The sequence below is a fragment of the Aplidium turbinatum genome, chromosome 15 (assembly GCF_918807975.1).
Source record: "Aplidium turbinatum chromosome 15, kaAplTurb1.1, whole genome shotgun sequence".
NCBI classification, from domain to species: Eukaryota; Metazoa; Chordata; class Ascidiacea; order Aplousobranchia; family Polyclinidae; genus Aplidium; species Aplidium turbinatum.
Window position 1 is genome coordinate 19,341,068 of NC_137486.1, and position 17,515 is coordinate 19,358,582.

The following is a 17,515-nucleotide window of genomic DNA, read 5'->3' on the forward strand; positions in this document are numbered from 1 at the left end:
TAGATTATTCTGCCTACAGCTACACCTGGCAGTTGTGCAGTTGCAGTGGATAATCTTCAAGAGGGAATCTGGGTGCTCATTTATGTCCAACTCTTTTGGCACAAACTGACTGCCTTCCAGTTTCTAACCCCACCCGCAAGTTTCCATATCACTCTCCTGTCATAGCCAGATCATTGTTGTAGAGCTGAGCGGTGTTTATCAATAAACCAGCTTAAGCTAGTGTCAAACCAGGTTTGCAATATTGGAAAGTCAATGCCTCATCCTCTGAGCCATCCCACAGTCTGTACAATATGGCCTACCAATGAATATATGTAAAGTATTGCATGTTTCAGGTCGAAATGGAATAATTTCTATGTCAAAGAAAGTGGACATGCCTTATACTGAGGCTTTCATAGAAGAAGTGTATCGCTTCCGCACTTTGGTTCCGCTTGGCCTTCCACATAAGACAAATGCTGATGTCGAGTTAGCTGGATATCATATTCCAAAGGGAACTACGGTAAATTTCCCATTATCCTTTTATTTGGTTTTCATGCAATTTGGGATTAAGATATTTTAATACTGTAGGACTATCACTAAATAGAGATGACTGTTGGTCTTTCGCTGCTATTCTTGTTGTGCGAATTATTTTTATGTATTGTGTTGTGTATATTTTTGTTTATTCATCAATAGAAAAAGTAAATAAATTGAACTGAACTGTAAGTTGTCGTTTTATTAATGTATCAGCAAAGTTACTTGATCTTTTATTGGATTGATCTGCACAAATTGTACTTCATATGGTCTCTACCAAATTACCATAGAGCCGATAGATCAATACAAATCGCTATTATTTGAATTGATTTTGATTTAGAATTGAGGAAGTTTTGTAACAAATTAAACTTCTATGTAAACTCAAACTAATGAGCATGGCAAGATAAAAGTAATATTTCTATCCTAACTTTATCTTATAGACTACCAAAAGTTTATACGTAGGAGAAGTGTGGGACCTATGGAACACTTTTTTTTAAATGGTCATAACTTTTGTATTTTAACTTCAAACAGCCTAAATTTTAGATTATATTATGCTGGTGGGTGGTTTTAACTTATGATAAAGCGAAATAAAAATATGTTGATTGGTTAGCTTGTTACGAAAAAAAAAAAAAAAATTTGCGAAATGTTCCATTGGTCCCACCCCTATGGGACCAATGGAACACCCGATGGGACCTATGCAACGCTATTGCATTAGAGCTAAAAGCACTGCTCATTATCAAGCAAAATCTAGATTTTTAACAAAGCACCATGGAAAACATTCAACACCAATCGAAAAAAACGAATACACAGAAAAATAACAAAAAATGAAACCCACAAAATAAAGTCACGTGGTAAAGTTGTTAGTTAGACCTATGGAACACCTATGTGAAACAGTATTCCATAGGTCCCACATAGCCATGATGTTTAGATAACTGGTTGTAAGTTTGAAATGATGCACTTCACTGTGCTGCATTCTTGTCTATATGAAGAGCTTAGTTCTAAAAGTACGTAAGTCACATTTGCGAAAATCGAGTTGACTATTGCTAAAAAACGCTTGCAGTCGCGTAAGTCCACCCGAGCAAACTTGGCGCTAGAAAAAGTGACTGAGTGCCTGTGCGACAGGTTGCTCTTTTTTTGCAACTTCGCCATTACATTATCGTAGCTAATTTTATTGGATCCAAGGTATTCAAGAATCGCGGTAGCTATTGACACATTAGATCAGTTGGCTGCAGTAAAATGACCAATGAAATGACAACTTGGCTCCTCAAGTAAAGTAATGTGTTCTTCAACTGCGAAATGTTTTCGAAGTCGCCCAGCAATTTCATTTTGTTTGATGGTTTAATCTTTTCGGCCATCAAAATATATGCTTTGCACATTTATGCACATGATAAGCCTAGTTTCCATTTGAGTTGTAAACCTCATTTTTCTCTCGCTCTTCTCACTTTGCTTTTATCTATGACTGATTGAGATTCGCTATCCGTTACAACTCCCGCATTTTGTAGAAATGATGAAGCAATAAGTGCTGTAGACCTATCTGAAATACCAGTACGATCGCATGATTCAGCAAATACTACTAAGCTGGAAGTAATTTTGCTTTTTCTGGGGTTTTCTGAGGCAAAACTGGGTTGATAATCAAAATCTTCGCAGCGTTCTTCATTGGATGACAAAGTTTCTGAGCTTGAATAAGTTAAAGGTGTTTTAACCAAAGCGTTACTTGTGCCTGCTCCTGGGTCTTCACGTAAAGAACGGAATTGTTCTGATTTTGCTACTCTCCTCGGAAAACGTTTAAAATTATATTTTGTGGCCGATTTATCATGTTTATCAATCACCATTATGCGAGTTATTCTTTGATGAAGAAGGAACTGTTGTTCTGTAACAGGGACACGATTTTCCTGCGGGCAAGTACATTGCAGAAAATTGGAACATTTAGGCTACAACAACCGATTTCAAATATTTTTACTTTGCAGATTCTTTCATTTGGTCCAAATTTTACTGAAATTTAGTCCCACCTCTAGAATTTGACTTCAAAAGGTTATTCATTTTTTTTTGTAACTTTTTATCATAAATATGTACTGATGTTCGTACCTCCTGCAAAGTTAATGGACAGAACATAAATGAGCGTACAGCGTTAACGCCGTCTCACCCTTTTGCAACAAGTTTGTTTTTTGAGCAATGACAAAATAGCATTTCAAATTGGTGAAAATTCATCATTTTGCTCCTCGATGCGGGGGCAGTAAACCTTAAGCTTCGAACATGCCTTTACATAGGAAAGTTCTGGGTACATCCCACTTACAATTTATAACTAACCAGTAGAAAAATCATAAAAAAAAATTATGTTAAAACGGAAAGTGAAATTTCCCCTTTTTTTTCAAAAAATTGAAAGTTTGACCCCCCTGCGGGGGCAGAAGATGCACCCCCAAACTGACAAAATTTTGCACACGTAATTTTTTCATGCATGTGCCACTTTTTATGACTAGCCGTTTTTGAATTTCGAAAAAAAGTCAAAAACGGCCCACTCTAAATCACCTATGTCTAGCCAATAATGTACAGTCATAAACTTTTCTGAAGACTGCTAAGAATTTTTTACAAACTTGTTTTGATTCAAAAGAACTGGGCCTACTTGCAGCATTCCAAAGCAATTGTCAAAATGCGAGCTGCATTGTTTGTGTTTTAGGTCTCTTCTAACTTGTGGGCGGTTCATAACGACGAAAATATTTGGATGGAACCAGAAAAGTTTCTCCCGGAACGTTTTATGGATGAAAGAGGGAACTTTGTTCGTTCCAACAACGTCATCTCGTTTTCAGTGGGATCTCGTCATTGCCTGGGAGAGCTGCTAGCCCGGATGGAAATTTTCGTCTTTCTTGTTTCGATGATTCAGAAATTCGAGTTTCTGCCTGATCTGTCTTCGGATAGACTTTGTGACGTAAATCGCGGATCAAACGGACCACTTTTTGTTCCTCTGCCGTTTAAATTGATTGCTAAAAAACGTTAAACAAACACTAATTACTGTATCGATTATATCAACATTTTTGCGCCAAACAGTTTCATCAATTTGTTGCAAGACTTTATTTTCAATCCGCTTGTGGTAAATGTGTTTGCTTGCAGATTGGCCTAAAGGCTGCCTTACCCCAGAGTAGGCTTACTCCGTTTAGTCCAATGCATTTTCCACGTGACCAACATACCGCATTTCAGTGTTGGATATACAAGCAATGAAGGCAAAGTTAGCTTGCCATAGAAATTCTCTACAAGCGGAAGGCTATAATTTTCATTTTGCCTGTTATATTAGCTTCGTTTACACACGTTTGGGCAATGGGCATAGGGGAAAGGTGTGTATTTTGAACCCCTTAAAGAAAAATAAACACAACTCAACCAACTTCCGGTCAATGTGTATTATTTTTCACCCAGATACAGTCTAGGTAGCCTACTTGCAAACCAGTGTAGAAAATATACATCACATATAATAAAAAAATACAGAATAATTAAGCAATAAAAAATGTTCAAAAATGGTCCAAATTACACATATGGTGTGTATTTTGGACCATTGGGGTGTGTATTTTGGACCATTGGAGTATGTAATTTCAACCGAAGTTGCTTGAGGTCTTCGAAATGAAATTTCTGGATGACGGTTCAAGAATCCCTTAAGCCAATCTTTTTCAGCCAGACCCTTTTCACTGTTGAAGCGGGTATTGATATTATTGGCAGACGCAATGTCATATGCAAGCTTTCTTAAATCTATGGCCCATAAACCATAAAATCTTCACTCCATTTCCAAAACATGTTTGACCAGTTGATCTTCAATATTTTCGGAAAGATCAAGTTGTCGACCAATGGTTTTTGACACTTGTGTAGCATATTTATTGGTAGCCTGTTATGGACATGTTTTAACACTACAGCTTTGGGAATTTTGAACTGACGCGATGCTGCATAGGTGAGATGACTGGTCCAAATTACACACTGTCATGCACTGTTAAAAATTACCAAGTATGACTTCCACACTTGGTTACAAGTTTTGTAATTGAGCACAACATCTCCTTATAGGTTAAAGATAATACCAACATCATATCAGACTCAAACGTCATGCCAATAACGTCTGAGCGCTTAGCAACCATCTCCCCAAAATAACATCAGCATACCCAAAACCACAAATTCCAATCTCCCGTCCACGTTTCTAAACCTAATGAGCTGAGTTTTTCACATCCGGGCTATTATTTTTTTTTCTTTCAAGCTGTTCAAAAATACTGACAAAACGATTTTTATTTTTTGAGTTAGGGGACTGGTCCAAATTACACACTGGTCCACGTTACACCACTTTCCCCTACTGTGCTATCACTTTGTTTGAAATAACTAAGGTTTTTATTTAAATAGAGAGTACCACACTAAATTGACAATTTTAAGTGTATTTTAGAGCTTTCGCCACGCAAGTGTGAGTTCGTCGCTGATCTTATTCTTGAATTCAAAAAATATATTACAATATACTGATCTTTGAATGAAAAGGACCCAGCATTTAATCTGTGGTTGTATGAAGTAGGCTACTGTAGGCTATGTTCCTTTGTTGCCATTTTTTATGACTAAAGTTAATTCTGATTCTGCATACTGTTTGTAGGCACTAGGTTACATAAAATCACCGCGAGCATCTCGACAATGGTATCAATAGGCTTCGTCCATGCATCACGTTGTTATTTAGGAAACGCATGAATAACGCAGCAGCTATATGATTGCTGTTTATGAGTACCAATCAGTCCAATCACGCTTATGAACGCAAGATATGTAGACGTATTTCCTAGCACCAATCCTTCAGCATATGACGTACAATGTAGCTGCTTATATGTCACTATTGCAGAACCTAATTGCAACGTCTGAAGACACTTTTGACGTTTTATTTGTACAAAAAATGTAAGAAACTATGGTATGTGAATTTATTTTTTGAGAAATATTGCCAGTGTAATATGTAGTTCATTTCTCAGCAAGTTTATATTTTGCGCCAGTTGTTTACCATCAACAAATTGTGTGTAATGTTGGCACAGTGCTACACCGAGTGCTTTCAGACTAATCGCATATCACGTCTTACAAAATGTTATGTAACTTCTTTGAGTGCTTACTCGTGCGTAAAAAAAAAGGCTAAGGAAGTCGAGAAGCCTTCGTAAGAATAGTGCTGGCTGAAGCAAAGGAAACTTGTACAGGAAACAATTGTGTATGAATGACAATGTTAAGAATTAGATACAAGATATATTTGTCGTATCTCGTGAATGTCGTGATACAGAATTACATCATCTGCTTTTGAATGCCTCCATGCAGTTGCACTAACATAAAGAGACGAATAAGGCGAGTCATTTTTTTTCACTAGTATGATCGCATTAAACGTCAGGGACATGTCAGTTAGCAGTTTTCAGGTATCTTTACCAAAGAGGATCAAGGTAATTTTGTAAAATATGAGTTCAATTGCAATTGCTACGTGTTTGTATTGTGCTTTGTTCACCTTTTTATTTTTTTTAGACTTTATGGTAACAAATTATGTCGGCCTTATTTTTACAAGATTTTGACTTAACATGGATTTTTGTGGGACTAATTTCGTTTTTATGTTTATACTTATGGTATCGGAGGCCGAATAATTTTCCTCCTGGACCAAGAGGCCTTCCTATTGTTGGAGCTATTCCTTTTGTGGGAAAATATCCAGAAAGACAAATGTATAAATGGAGCAAAGAATATGGACCAATTATGTCTGTTCGATTTGGTTTAAAAGACATGGTCGTGCTAAATGACTTTCAATCTATTTATCAGGTTGGTGAGTGTTTGTTGTAAGCTCAGAATGATTATTTTTGTATAAAGGAACTTATAAAATTTGAATTCACTGTTAGCTAGATCTTATTTCCAGGGCCGTTGAGAGGACAATTTGGGCCCGGTTCCAATGAGATTTTTTACGCCCAAATCAAGATACTTCTTAGAAAAAACGCAAAAAATGCGCATTGGTTTCTTCAAGTTTTCGGGCCCCTTCGAAAGATTACGGCCACAAACCTCCAAATTTTTCCGGGCCCGGGTCCAAAAGTACCCCCTGGATCCCCTGTCAAGGCCTCTGATTATTTCTCTTTCAACATTTTTTTTTTCCAATTTTACGTGTTTTTGCATTTAAAAGTTGCATGATGCACTAAAAAAATGACTAGGCTACTTTTATAAATCAAAACATTAACTAGTTTTGCACAGAATGTAAAGGAAAGAGAAAACGGTGGCCCACAACGAAAATGATGGCAAGACAACATTTGCCAACATATAACGTTTATGACATCATCTTGACGTCATCGTCAAAAAGAAAACTAAAGTTTCTCTGTTACACCAGACCCATTGAGGAATTTCAAAACATGTGTGTAGCCCTTTAGATTGCTCGAAATAAGCAAAATGACTTGTTATCACCAGTGGGGCTAGGTATTGACTTTTAATTCTCTCCACACTTCTCAAACTTATGTGCTACATCCAAAAAATGATTTTGCGCTGGTAAGTTATCTGAAAGGCACTAGATGAAAGTGTTTTCTTTTAAATTAAAGAGTTCAACCGTCAGAATCATGACTTAACAGATCAAAAATGGGTGATATAAGCAAAAATGAATTGTGTAGGCTCTTGGGGCAGGGTATCTCATCATCTGAGAGCAGAATGGTTGCTAATTTCAAATGTTTGGTAATCAAAACCATGGGAATTAATGCAGGTGGCTAAAAAATTTGAAACACTTAAAATTTGGAACAGGTCTAGGGATAGATATGCTATAGGACGCCTTGTGTTGTAGCCTAAATAAATATAAATAAAACGTCTTCTAACGTTAAATCTTGTAAAAAAAATGATTTGCTCGCTGGAAAGTTAACGATGTTCACATCGGGTATGTTGACTTGAATATCTATTTTGTTAGGCTTATGTCAAGCAGCAGTCAAAATTTTCCCATCGACCAAAGATGCCTTTCTTCAACCAATTTACGGATGGCCACGGAGTCATATTTCCAATTGATGAAGAAAATCATAAAAAACAAAGGAAATTTGGATTAATGACTTTTCGTGGGTACGAAAGTTATAACATGTTAAGCTGAAAATAATGCTTTGATATTTCTTACATCTTTGAATAACAATGCATTTTGACCACTTTGCATAACCTCAACAACGCATTGCAAGCATTTCTAATATTACGCAGTGCAGTAGCCGTTAAACTTCCTACTGGCATGCCTTCATACAAAAACCTGCACGCCTGTTATTCATAACATGTTTTCATTACTTACTGTTAAAACAAACTTGTGCTTAGTTAATTGTTAAAGATGATGTGCAGAAAAAAACTGCTTTTGTATAGTTTTAAATGCTGACACTTGCACAGCAATCTGATCTCTGAACATTTATTGAAAATTTCTTTTTGCTATAACAGTTAGACTTGAATGAATTGGATTTAGTGGAAGGCTAGACACGAAAGTTAATTATTGCATCCACGTTCAAGCATGTCATGTGGGCCCTATCAAATCACAGCAACATGCTTTCAATTAGATTTAAACTGACATTTTGTCTTAGACGTTCCCATCATTTGGTCCCACAGCCAAAGTTAAAATGTAGATGGTGATGTTACTCAACCATGTGGCCTACGTATTATCTAAGTTAGCTGACTTTATTTACTTGACGGATTTTGTGCATGTTTGTATGTAAACTTGATCTCTTACAGATTTGGCGTAGGAAAACGGAGCATGGAAAACAAATGCCTTGAAGAAGCCTCGTACATGAACGAGGCTATTCGAAACGAAAATGGAAAGCCGTTTAATATTTCTGTGAGTTTATATTGTTGTATTCTATATGTAGTTCAGTTCAGTTGTTTTTATTTCTGACCATCACAGCAAAAACAATATAAGTCAGCATAGCAAAGGTCGAGAAAAAGGTAGAAGCGACAAAACGCGAACGTTAATGCTTGTGGCCGCAATAAATTGCGTCCGAAATAAGTTACTATTTCGGTCACAAGCACGTGGTTTTAATTACTTAAAGAATTTTGCTTTGTCAAACGTTTTTCCTTCCTTAGAAACACTCTTCCACTGAAGTGAAAAATACAATTTAAAAAAAAAAAGCTTTTTAATGCTTTAGCCTTCTGTCCCTTGCATCAGGTTCCTTCAAAATGAATAATGTACAGTGGTTACCTTGAAAAGTTATTTTCTGCCTTTGAATTATAGAATAAAAGATTATGCAACCATTAAAACTAATTAAAATTATTTACTAAAACTAATTAAAACCATTAAAACACTCTTGGTAGCAATTTCTTTTTGTAACAGTCATGCTACGGAAAACTTATTTGGAGCAAACAACACGTTAGATTCAGTAATTTTATTGCTTCCTGATAAAATAAAAAGTAAAGCATTCATACCGAACATGTGTTCTTTGCTGCCACTACCTGCATCCTCTGAAGGAGCATTTTTATTTTCGTAATGGCCAGAGCTTTTGACTCGTTTGTGTTATTTATCATATGCTAGCGCCAGTGTTTCCCAAACTTTTTTTTAATAGCGCCCCCCTGGACAACGAACAGAGTATCAAACGCCCCCTTTGACAAAAAAAGTAAAATCAAAGTTATTTTCCATTCATCACAACTTAAAGTCCAACTCTAATGATCCGGATGAGGTTGGTGCAATGTCATCAGCCTCTTGATATCGCGTTCCAGTTTGGATAGGAACAATCTTAAGTCTCCCAGTCTAACTATGTCAAGACGGTTTTTTTTGTTATCCAGACGCGTTGTTAGTGAAAGCACGCTTCACCAAGTAGGCTATGAGCTGGGAAAGGCAATGATAAAAACTTTGACCCGATTCCACACGTGAGCTCTAGGGTATTTCTCTTTGATTTGGTTCTGTAGCCAGAACGATTGATACGAGATATTGAACTTCGGTTTGAGTGCAAAATCGCTTTGCAATGTTATCAGTTCCTCCTCAAGAATTCCATGTTCGGAAATATGACAGAATGGGTCGATTATCCAGTCATGGATTTCTAACAGGCATACATTCTGGAATCGAACTCCCATGCCTTTGTGTACTTCTTGAGGATGATTGCTGTACGTCTCTACATTAACATCAGAAATGCCTTTGTCACTCGTATCAAGTTGATGCAAGCTTGAGAATTGGAAAACTTCTCGTCTAGCTAAATCTCGTTGATACAACACGAGCTTATTTCGTTACCCTGAAGGGATAATTTTAATTCATTAAATTTGGAAAATATGCCTGACAAGTAGGCAATATCATTTCTCACAACCAGGACGTCATTTGCAAGGCCAGGGTCACAACTATTTAGAAATTCTACGATGGTTTCAAACAGGGAATAAAATCGTGCAAGGCAATTTTTCTTGGAAAGCCATCGTACTTCGGTGTGGAGTAGTAGCCTATATACGCTCAAAAGCTTTATCATTTTCATTGCACAATCGTTTGAATAAGCGTGTATTCAGAGCGTGCGCTTTAGTTTTATTCACTGCTTTGATGACAGTCTTCAAAGATAAATTAAGACGAACGCTAGATCAAAATATTCTCGGATTGTAAGATCGGATTTGCGTAATCGCATTGCTTCAAATTGTCATGCGTTACGTTATGACCTCAACTAACTTGTATGGCACTGCGAAGCGACATTGCCAACATAATTGCCACAATATCTGCCACAAAGCTCTTATAGTCACCGTCTTCTTTTGTATGTCTTTGAAGCGAAACATGACAAAAAATGCTTTGCAATCCTCTTCTTGTAACTGCCCCGATTTACTCTCAGCGCCCCCCAATCGCCCACTTTATAGCCAGCGCCCCCTTCATGGTCGCAAACGCCCCCAGGGGGGCGCTGGCGCCCACTTTGGGAACCACTGCAGCTAGCCCATTTATCTTTACTTTAGAGTTTTCTCTACAATGCAGTGTCTAACAACATCTGCCACATCATTTTTGGAAAAAGGTTTCATTATGATGACGAAAAATTCAAGAAAATGATGCATTTGCTTTTGCGAAGGTGATGAAAGCTTGATCAATATTGCAATATGCTTGCAAGCTAAGTCATAGACGCTCACAGTGCACATAGATAATGCAGCGCAAAAGTGATGAACTGAGCTGTGCTTTTTTTTTTAATGCATAGACATATTCACAAAAGCGTGGGAGTCCTCCCATCATTGAACAGTACCTTCAAACGTTATCATCACTGTTTCACAGATGCTATCTTCTACTTCGTTATGTCTATTAACGTGGTACACATCAGTCTAAATTGTAAATTGTCTTTTAATTTTTTTTTTTTTTTTGCATTGGCACCCTTAAAACTGCATGTATGCCTATGCAAGCGTTTTTGACTTGAAAATCGTCAAATTTAAACATTGAATGAAGGTGACATTTTAGTTCAATAACATAATGCGTTCTTCTGGTGCAAACTAAGCTAAACTATCACAAAAATGTGTAAGATGATAATAATCTGATCTTATTCCAACGTTTCGTCATCAGACACGACTGACTTCTTCTGGGAGATTGTGATTAGATTGTGTGATTAGCTGTAGATTGTGTGATTAGACTTGTCAGATTGTGATTAGCTGTCTAGAACAATAACACAGGGCCATTTTGGTGTAAACTAAGTGGCTTAGTGGTTAGTGCGCCCGCCTCTGAAGCGGTAGGCATGGGTTCGATACCTTGTCGGGTCATACCAAAGACTTTTTTAAAATGGTACTGAATCTAATTCCTGCTTGGCACTGAGGAGTGGATTCGGGTAATAATGTACTCAGTTACGCCTTTATACGGCTGCATTGACACTGTCTGTTTTGTAAAGCGCTGAAGAGCAACGCATTCTGCGTTGGATACAGCGCTATATAAAATTATATAAAACATTATTATTATTAAATCAACTACACATACAAAATGAAATGCAGCTTCGAAACAAAAATTGTCGCGCGCAAATTTTGAAGCTAGAAAAAGAAATTTATATTTTATTAATCAACAAGAAACTTTATAACACCGGAACAAAGCTGATTATCAGCTTACACATCTTGTGATAGTTCAACTGAGTTTTCACCAAAATAACGTGGCACATTTATTCTATTAGGCTTAAATCGTCAGGTTTGTTGATGCTTTAGCTCATTTATATGTTAATGATGTGTTTAACTCATACCATTGGAAGATGGCTAAACATTTTTCATTTATTCAAAATTATCGTTTTTTACAGTATCAATGATCCTGTTTCTAATATTTTCAATGCAATAATGGTTCTTGCTCCTGGATTCATGAAATTACCTCCGTTTTCTTCGCATAACCAACGCGTGAAAGACGATATCAAAGTAGTGTCACGTAAGAGTTTTTATATGTTATTTAAACTGGAGTAGTGTATCACGAAGTGTCATTAACTTCAAAGTTAAAGTTATTATAATTCCATAACAAGCTTCCGAAACGTTGTCAAAATATGACATCATTCGCTATTTTGTTGTCAACAGAAATGGTTGGTGACATCATCAAAGAACACGAGGCGACTTTCGATGAGGGTGATATTAGAGATTTCATTGACGCTTTTATAGTGGAGATGAAAAAAGAAAACAACCCTGGGTTTACTGTGGGTTTAAAGCTTGACGTTGTGGATGTCTACTGTTATTCTTGCTGTTTGACCATTTGCTTAGCAGGCTACAGTATTGTCTGACTATATCGGCATGTTACGATGCGTTAACTTCACTTCAACTCACAAACTTTAAATTTTCGAAATGTATATAACGTATGACGTTCAACAGTTTTCAATGTTTACCTCTAGTAAGCTTTGTTGTTGTTACTTCTATTAATTACTTTGTGATTTGTCTAGAAAAAAGCAAATATTGAGTTAAGATTAGAATATTCATAATAAAATGTACTTAAAACGTAACATTTAATGTACCGAACTATCCGAGGGTGCTGAAAAACCAGCATCATAAATGATCAAAGCAGAAGTGGTTGTTTTCTTGGACGACGACAACCACTCAAAAGATCGGGAAAAGATTTTCCTGATCGCTGCAAAGGTCGTTAGCAGCAAGCCATAAACTTTATTTTGCTGATTTATTGCAAGATGAAAATTTAAGTAGCCTACAATCGGTCAAAAATTTTAGAAGTCGTAAAGCAACAAAAATAAACGGCAGCCCATCATTATTATTCAAATTTATTTAAAGCGATTTCACTTTCTCCGCTTTGTGCGTTTAGGTTTCATAATAATGGCATAGCCTTTCTTGCCTTTGCAGCATGTGTTCACGAAATTATGGCCAAGTTATCTGTCTCCGTATTGTGACATAGATTGTCGCGCAATCGTGACAGGTTGGATAGCAGCTCATACATGGCGGTTATCAAAAAGAAAGAACAGCATGTTTATGTTATATCATGCGCATCATTTCTATATTGTTTTCTTTTTGTTTTCTTTATCAAAACATTAAACATTTGTTGCACAGTACACTCAGCTGGTCCATTACGTACGAGATTTGTTTGTGGCTGGAACAGACTCAACTTCTAACCTGTTATATTGGAGTATGTTGTGTTTGATCCATTACCCTGAAGCACAAAAAAAACTACATAACGAAGTTATGGAAGTATTGGGTAAGTACCGTACCTCACTATTTAGCCTTGTCTAGCCTGTAAAAGAAACAAATTTTACATTGAATAGAAATTGCTACAGAACATACAATATCACACAGAAAGATGCCAAGATGATCTGAACATTTGAGAACTGCTTTACCTTGCTCACATACGAAATGATAACGGAAAAATTGTACGCAGCACAAGTACGGGTCAAGCATCTGAAAAGGAGAGTCAATAAGTTGTGCTCAAAAGAAGTGCCAGAGTAGATCACGCATAAGATTGACGGAAGCACATTATGCTTCCATTCATTTTTTTTAAAAACGCACATTTTGATCTCTATTAATTATGTCATTTTTTTGTATTTTATTGCTGTATATTGCGTCATAAGTTGATTTAAACTTTCTGTAGCATGCATGCTTGCAATGAGCAACAATCTGTGACATTTCAATTTGTAACTTGTTTACTCTCAATCAGTCTTTGCCTAGGCTATAATTAACATCTGCTTGTTCTAGATGGTAAAACAGTAAGAGCGTTACCTGATATTGGCTTTTTAAACTTTAGCTTTTGCAAAATAAGGAAAAATTTGACGCTTCCGTACTGCAATGTTCGAAAAAGTGTTTTAGGGCGATAAGCTCATAAAATGTGAGTCCCACATACTTGTTCCAAGCATCTGGGGATGAGAAAATAAGGTTCTTGTTATACTAAGCCATCGGCATTAACGAGAGTAGGATGTCCAGTTCCTTTCTCTAGCCCGCTTTTCCTTCAGCAACTATGCTCACCCAATTTATCACACCCTGCTGGGTAGGGGTGAGCGGTGTTTTTCAACAATCAGCTGAAGCCGGGAGTCGAACCAGAATTGCATGATTGGAAAGCGAACACCTTATCCGATGCACAATCCCACCTCTGCTGAAGTTTGAGTTTAAAAACGTTAGCTAAGTTGTTTGATGCGATTTATAATACACTGCAGAGTCATGTAGCCTAGACCCAGTGTTTATAAAAAAGCTACTCAGCTTAATAAATTTTATTTATAGAAATTTTGTTTTGCCAGGTCCCAATGGTGTGATGTCTATGTCCAAAAAAGATGAAATGCCTTATACTAACGCTTTTGTCGAAGAACTTTATCGATTTCGCACCATAGCAGCCATTGGCGCTCTACACACTCCAAACGAGGACGCTGAATTAAATGGATACAACATTCCAAAAGATACTATGGTCGACTTTCTTAAAGTTACCTGATTTCTAAAAACGTGTTTAAGAAACTTATTGACTGAACATCAAGGCTTCACTGATTTAGTAGGCCTAGTTTTTTTTTAAGTTTTAATCCTTTATGTCATCATTACTTCACTTGTATCAGCGCCAAACTTTGCAAACGTGCAAAGAGAAAATTTAAACAGGATGAGCGATCGGCTCTCGGGGTGTACATTTGTGTGACTCCATTCACGGGTCATAAAAAATGAAATAACCCACAGTTGACGACCAGAAACTTTACTAAATCAATATCTGTGGTTCAAAGCGATTGCAAGTATGCGAAAATTATAAACTGCTAGAAATAACCTACCAAAGAGGCTTTCTCAGTATGAGAAAAAAAGTAGTCACCCAACCAAATATCAAGGCAGGTGTACAGTGAGAGATGCTACAAACAGTACAGCTGCTAAATATTTTTCAAAGCAAACACAAGCTTAAATACAATTTTCACATCGCTGAGTACCATAATGGCGAACGGCGACCATTTTTTTGGGTGTTCACTTTTTTCATCAGGATTTAAACACAGTTCAGTTTGTTTTTATTTCTGACCATCACAACGAAAAAACACACTAGATCTGCAATTTGTGCAACAGCTGTTCATATCAAAATATGATGTGATATGTGAGAGGTAATGTTGTGATATGATATAAAGAGTCACAGTGAGAATCAAGCGAACGCTTGAAACTTTCTAAAAAAAAAACGGAACAACCAAAAAAGTGGTTACCGTGCACCACTGCTGAGTACATTCATTACTACGTCATGTAAACATGTAAAATGTTGTACCACAACACTGTTATTTGAATATATTTACCAAATCATGGTTTTAGCACTTCACCTTCTTTGGTAGCCTGCAATGGAAGTACACAGCGGTCTATATCTATGCTTGTTTCAGTAGGCCACACCTTTGTGAAAAGATTTCAATAGTAGCCTATTACACTTTTTATACTTCAATGAAACCATGATCTCATTCATAAAAGAATTGATTAACTGTATCACTTCTTAGGTATGTGCCAACTTATGGGCGGTCCATAACGACAAAACTATATGGAAAGAACCAGATAAATTTTGCCCGGAACGTTTTTTGGATGAAAATGGGAACTTTGTTCGTTCCAACAACGTCATAGCGTTCTCCATTGGACCACGTCATTGCTTGGGAGAGCTGCTAGCCCGGATGGAAGTTTTAATTTTTCTCGTCTCGTTGGTTCAGAAGTTCGAGTTTGTACCTGATCCATCTGCGGATAAACTTCCGGATATCGAAAGCGGATCAAATGGAGTTCTATTCGTTCCTCATTCTTTTTTGTTAGCTGCAAACGAACGCTAGTTTTTTGATGCATTAGAGTTTTTGTACTAAGCCGCCTATGCTGACCGATTTATTTATTGTGATTTATTTACAAATGCTTCATCTATTCGTCAGCATAGCATAATATATCAGACCAGCTGTAATTATTTCATAAATAGATCAAACACAGAATCTGGGCATAAATGTATGCAGGTACTGGGAACAATGATCTGGTTAGAGGTTCAAAGCAGCTTGAAAAACTTTTCATTGTTTTAAAAAAGAGATGAAACCCCTAATTTTACAAAGCTTTGAAGAATCGTAAATTTTATGTGATGGAAATCTAATCTCTGCTTATTTCTTGTAATTTTGTGTAAACGTTATCTAAAATAAATGTTTGTTTTTCTTTTGGTGAGTATTTTAAAGAGCGGGAACATCGTATGATTCTGTTACATTTTTTTGTGTCTAAAGTGACAAAATTATCGTTTCTGTAGGGTGGCAATTGACTAGTACTGTAGACCGTATGGTCGTGTCGTTGTCTCTCTGCACTATGGGAACTTGTGCCACTTTTGCAGTGTGTAGGCTGTACAACTTGCAAATTTCTACCATGTACTGATTCTGGAAACTAAACCATTGATTGATTGATTGATTGATTGATTGATTGATTGATTGATTGATTGATTGATTGATTGATTGATTGATTGATTGATTGATTGATTGATTGATTGATTGATTGATTGATTGATTGATTGATTGATTGATTGATTGATTGATTGATTGATTGATTGATTGATTGATTGATTGATTGACTATTTGATTGATTGATTGATTGATTACGGCCGCTATCAAATGAAATTGGAAATCGCCTTACTCGAGTTTCACCCTTGTTTAAGATCATCAGTGTGCATACCCTCGTTGTTTTGAACGTAAATCAAGGTTTTAACTTAATGGAAATTGTGCACGTCGTTAACGAGTGGGAATCAAGGCTCTGTCATATTGATCCAACATGCATTCTTAAGCACTCGGCCACGTACCAAAGCAATGATGATTTCTACAAATCTTCACCAATCTATAATAGGCTACTTTTTTTATTTGTTTTAATGAAACCCCAAGTCTTGACTCCATCAAACCAACGCTTTGCAGTCTTGAAGTGTAGTGATTTGTATTAAAAGGATGTGGTCCCACACTCAGTTATGCCTACTGAGCTTTGGGGAATGAGAAGATAAAGTTCTCATCACATTTAGCTTTCGGCACTAATGAGAGTAGGGTGACCAGTTCCTTTCTCTCTGCTCTACCGTCTTTCCTTCAGCAATTTATTACACCGTGGGTAGAGGCAGGGCCGGATTTAACTGATGGGGGGCCCGAGGCACTTTTAGATCAGGGGGCTCCGGTGCAAAATTTTTTTTGCGCCTACGGCGCGAAAAACCACCTCTACGTCTACAGTAGCATTAATTCCAGCACTGCACTGCATTTTGCAGAAACTTCAAAGGCTGAACGAAAGAAAAAATAGCACAAAACACACATTTTTTTCCACGTATGGAGGCTCTTCAAAAGTCGGGGGTCACCTGCACCCTCTTCCCTACCCTAAATCCGGGCCTGGGTAGAGGTGAGATGACGCAGCCTATAGACCAGGGGTTCTTAAACTTTTTTAAACACGGACCCCTTACAAATTTTTTTGGATTGTGTGGACCCCCTTCATGACCTAGTCTGATAAATCTTTTTTGATCATTGAACATGACGCAATAAAATTAAAATGAATTGGTAACAAAATTTATTTCCATTTGAATAAGGACCTTCTAATGATCCTTCTTTTAGGGTGAAACAGGCTGTCAAGGGTTTAGAGAGTAGTAACTAGGCCTACATTTGATTTGAGGTAACAAAAATTATGTTTTATTAAATTTAAGAAATAGCGAATGCAGATTGTTTTTCAATATCTTCGATTTAATTTCATTAATATGAAGGATGCT

The 17,515-nt window shown here is 36.8% G+C and overlaps 2 protein-coding genes across 3 annotated transcripts; both read left to right on the forward strand.

Annotated features, from left to right (window-relative positions):
* The first annotated feature begins 343 nt into the window (after positions 1 to 343).
* LOC145784042 (vitamin D 25-hydroxylase-like) lies at positions 344 to 3,499 on the forward strand. Its single transcript, XM_082595799.1, has 2 exons — positions 344 to 496; positions 3,182 to 3,499. Exons 1-2 carry the CDS (start codon positions 353 to 355, stop codon positions 3,497 to 3,499), a joined length of 462 nt encoding a protein of 153 aa, XP_082451925.1. The 5' UTR covers positions 344 to 352.
* Positions 3,500 to 5,892: 2,393 nt separating this feature from the next.
* LOC145784235 (cytochrome P450 2U1-like) lies at positions 5,893 to 15,883 on the forward strand. 2 transcript variants are annotated; one of them, XM_082596019.1, is made up of 10 exons: positions 5,893 to 5,921; positions 6,108 to 6,285; positions 7,400 to 7,545; positions 8,188 to 8,290; positions 10,366 to 10,475; positions 11,667 to 11,788; positions 11,932 to 12,047; positions 12,901 to 13,045; positions 14,076 to 14,239; positions 15,276 to 15,883. In XM_082596019.1, exons 2-10 carry the CDS (start codon positions 6,190 to 6,192, stop codon positions 15,591 to 15,593), a joined length of 1,320 nt encoding a protein of 439 aa, XP_082452145.1. In that variant the 5' UTR covers positions 5,893 to 5,921; positions 6,108 to 6,189; the 3' UTR covers positions 15,594 to 15,883. The 2 variants fall into 2 exon arrangements, with proteins under 2 accessions (XP_082452145.1, XP_082452144.1); XM_082596018.1 differs by lacking the exon at positions 5,893 to 5,921 and having other exon boundaries at positions 6,008 to 6,285.
* Positions 15,884 to 17,515: the final 1,632 nt, after the last annotated feature.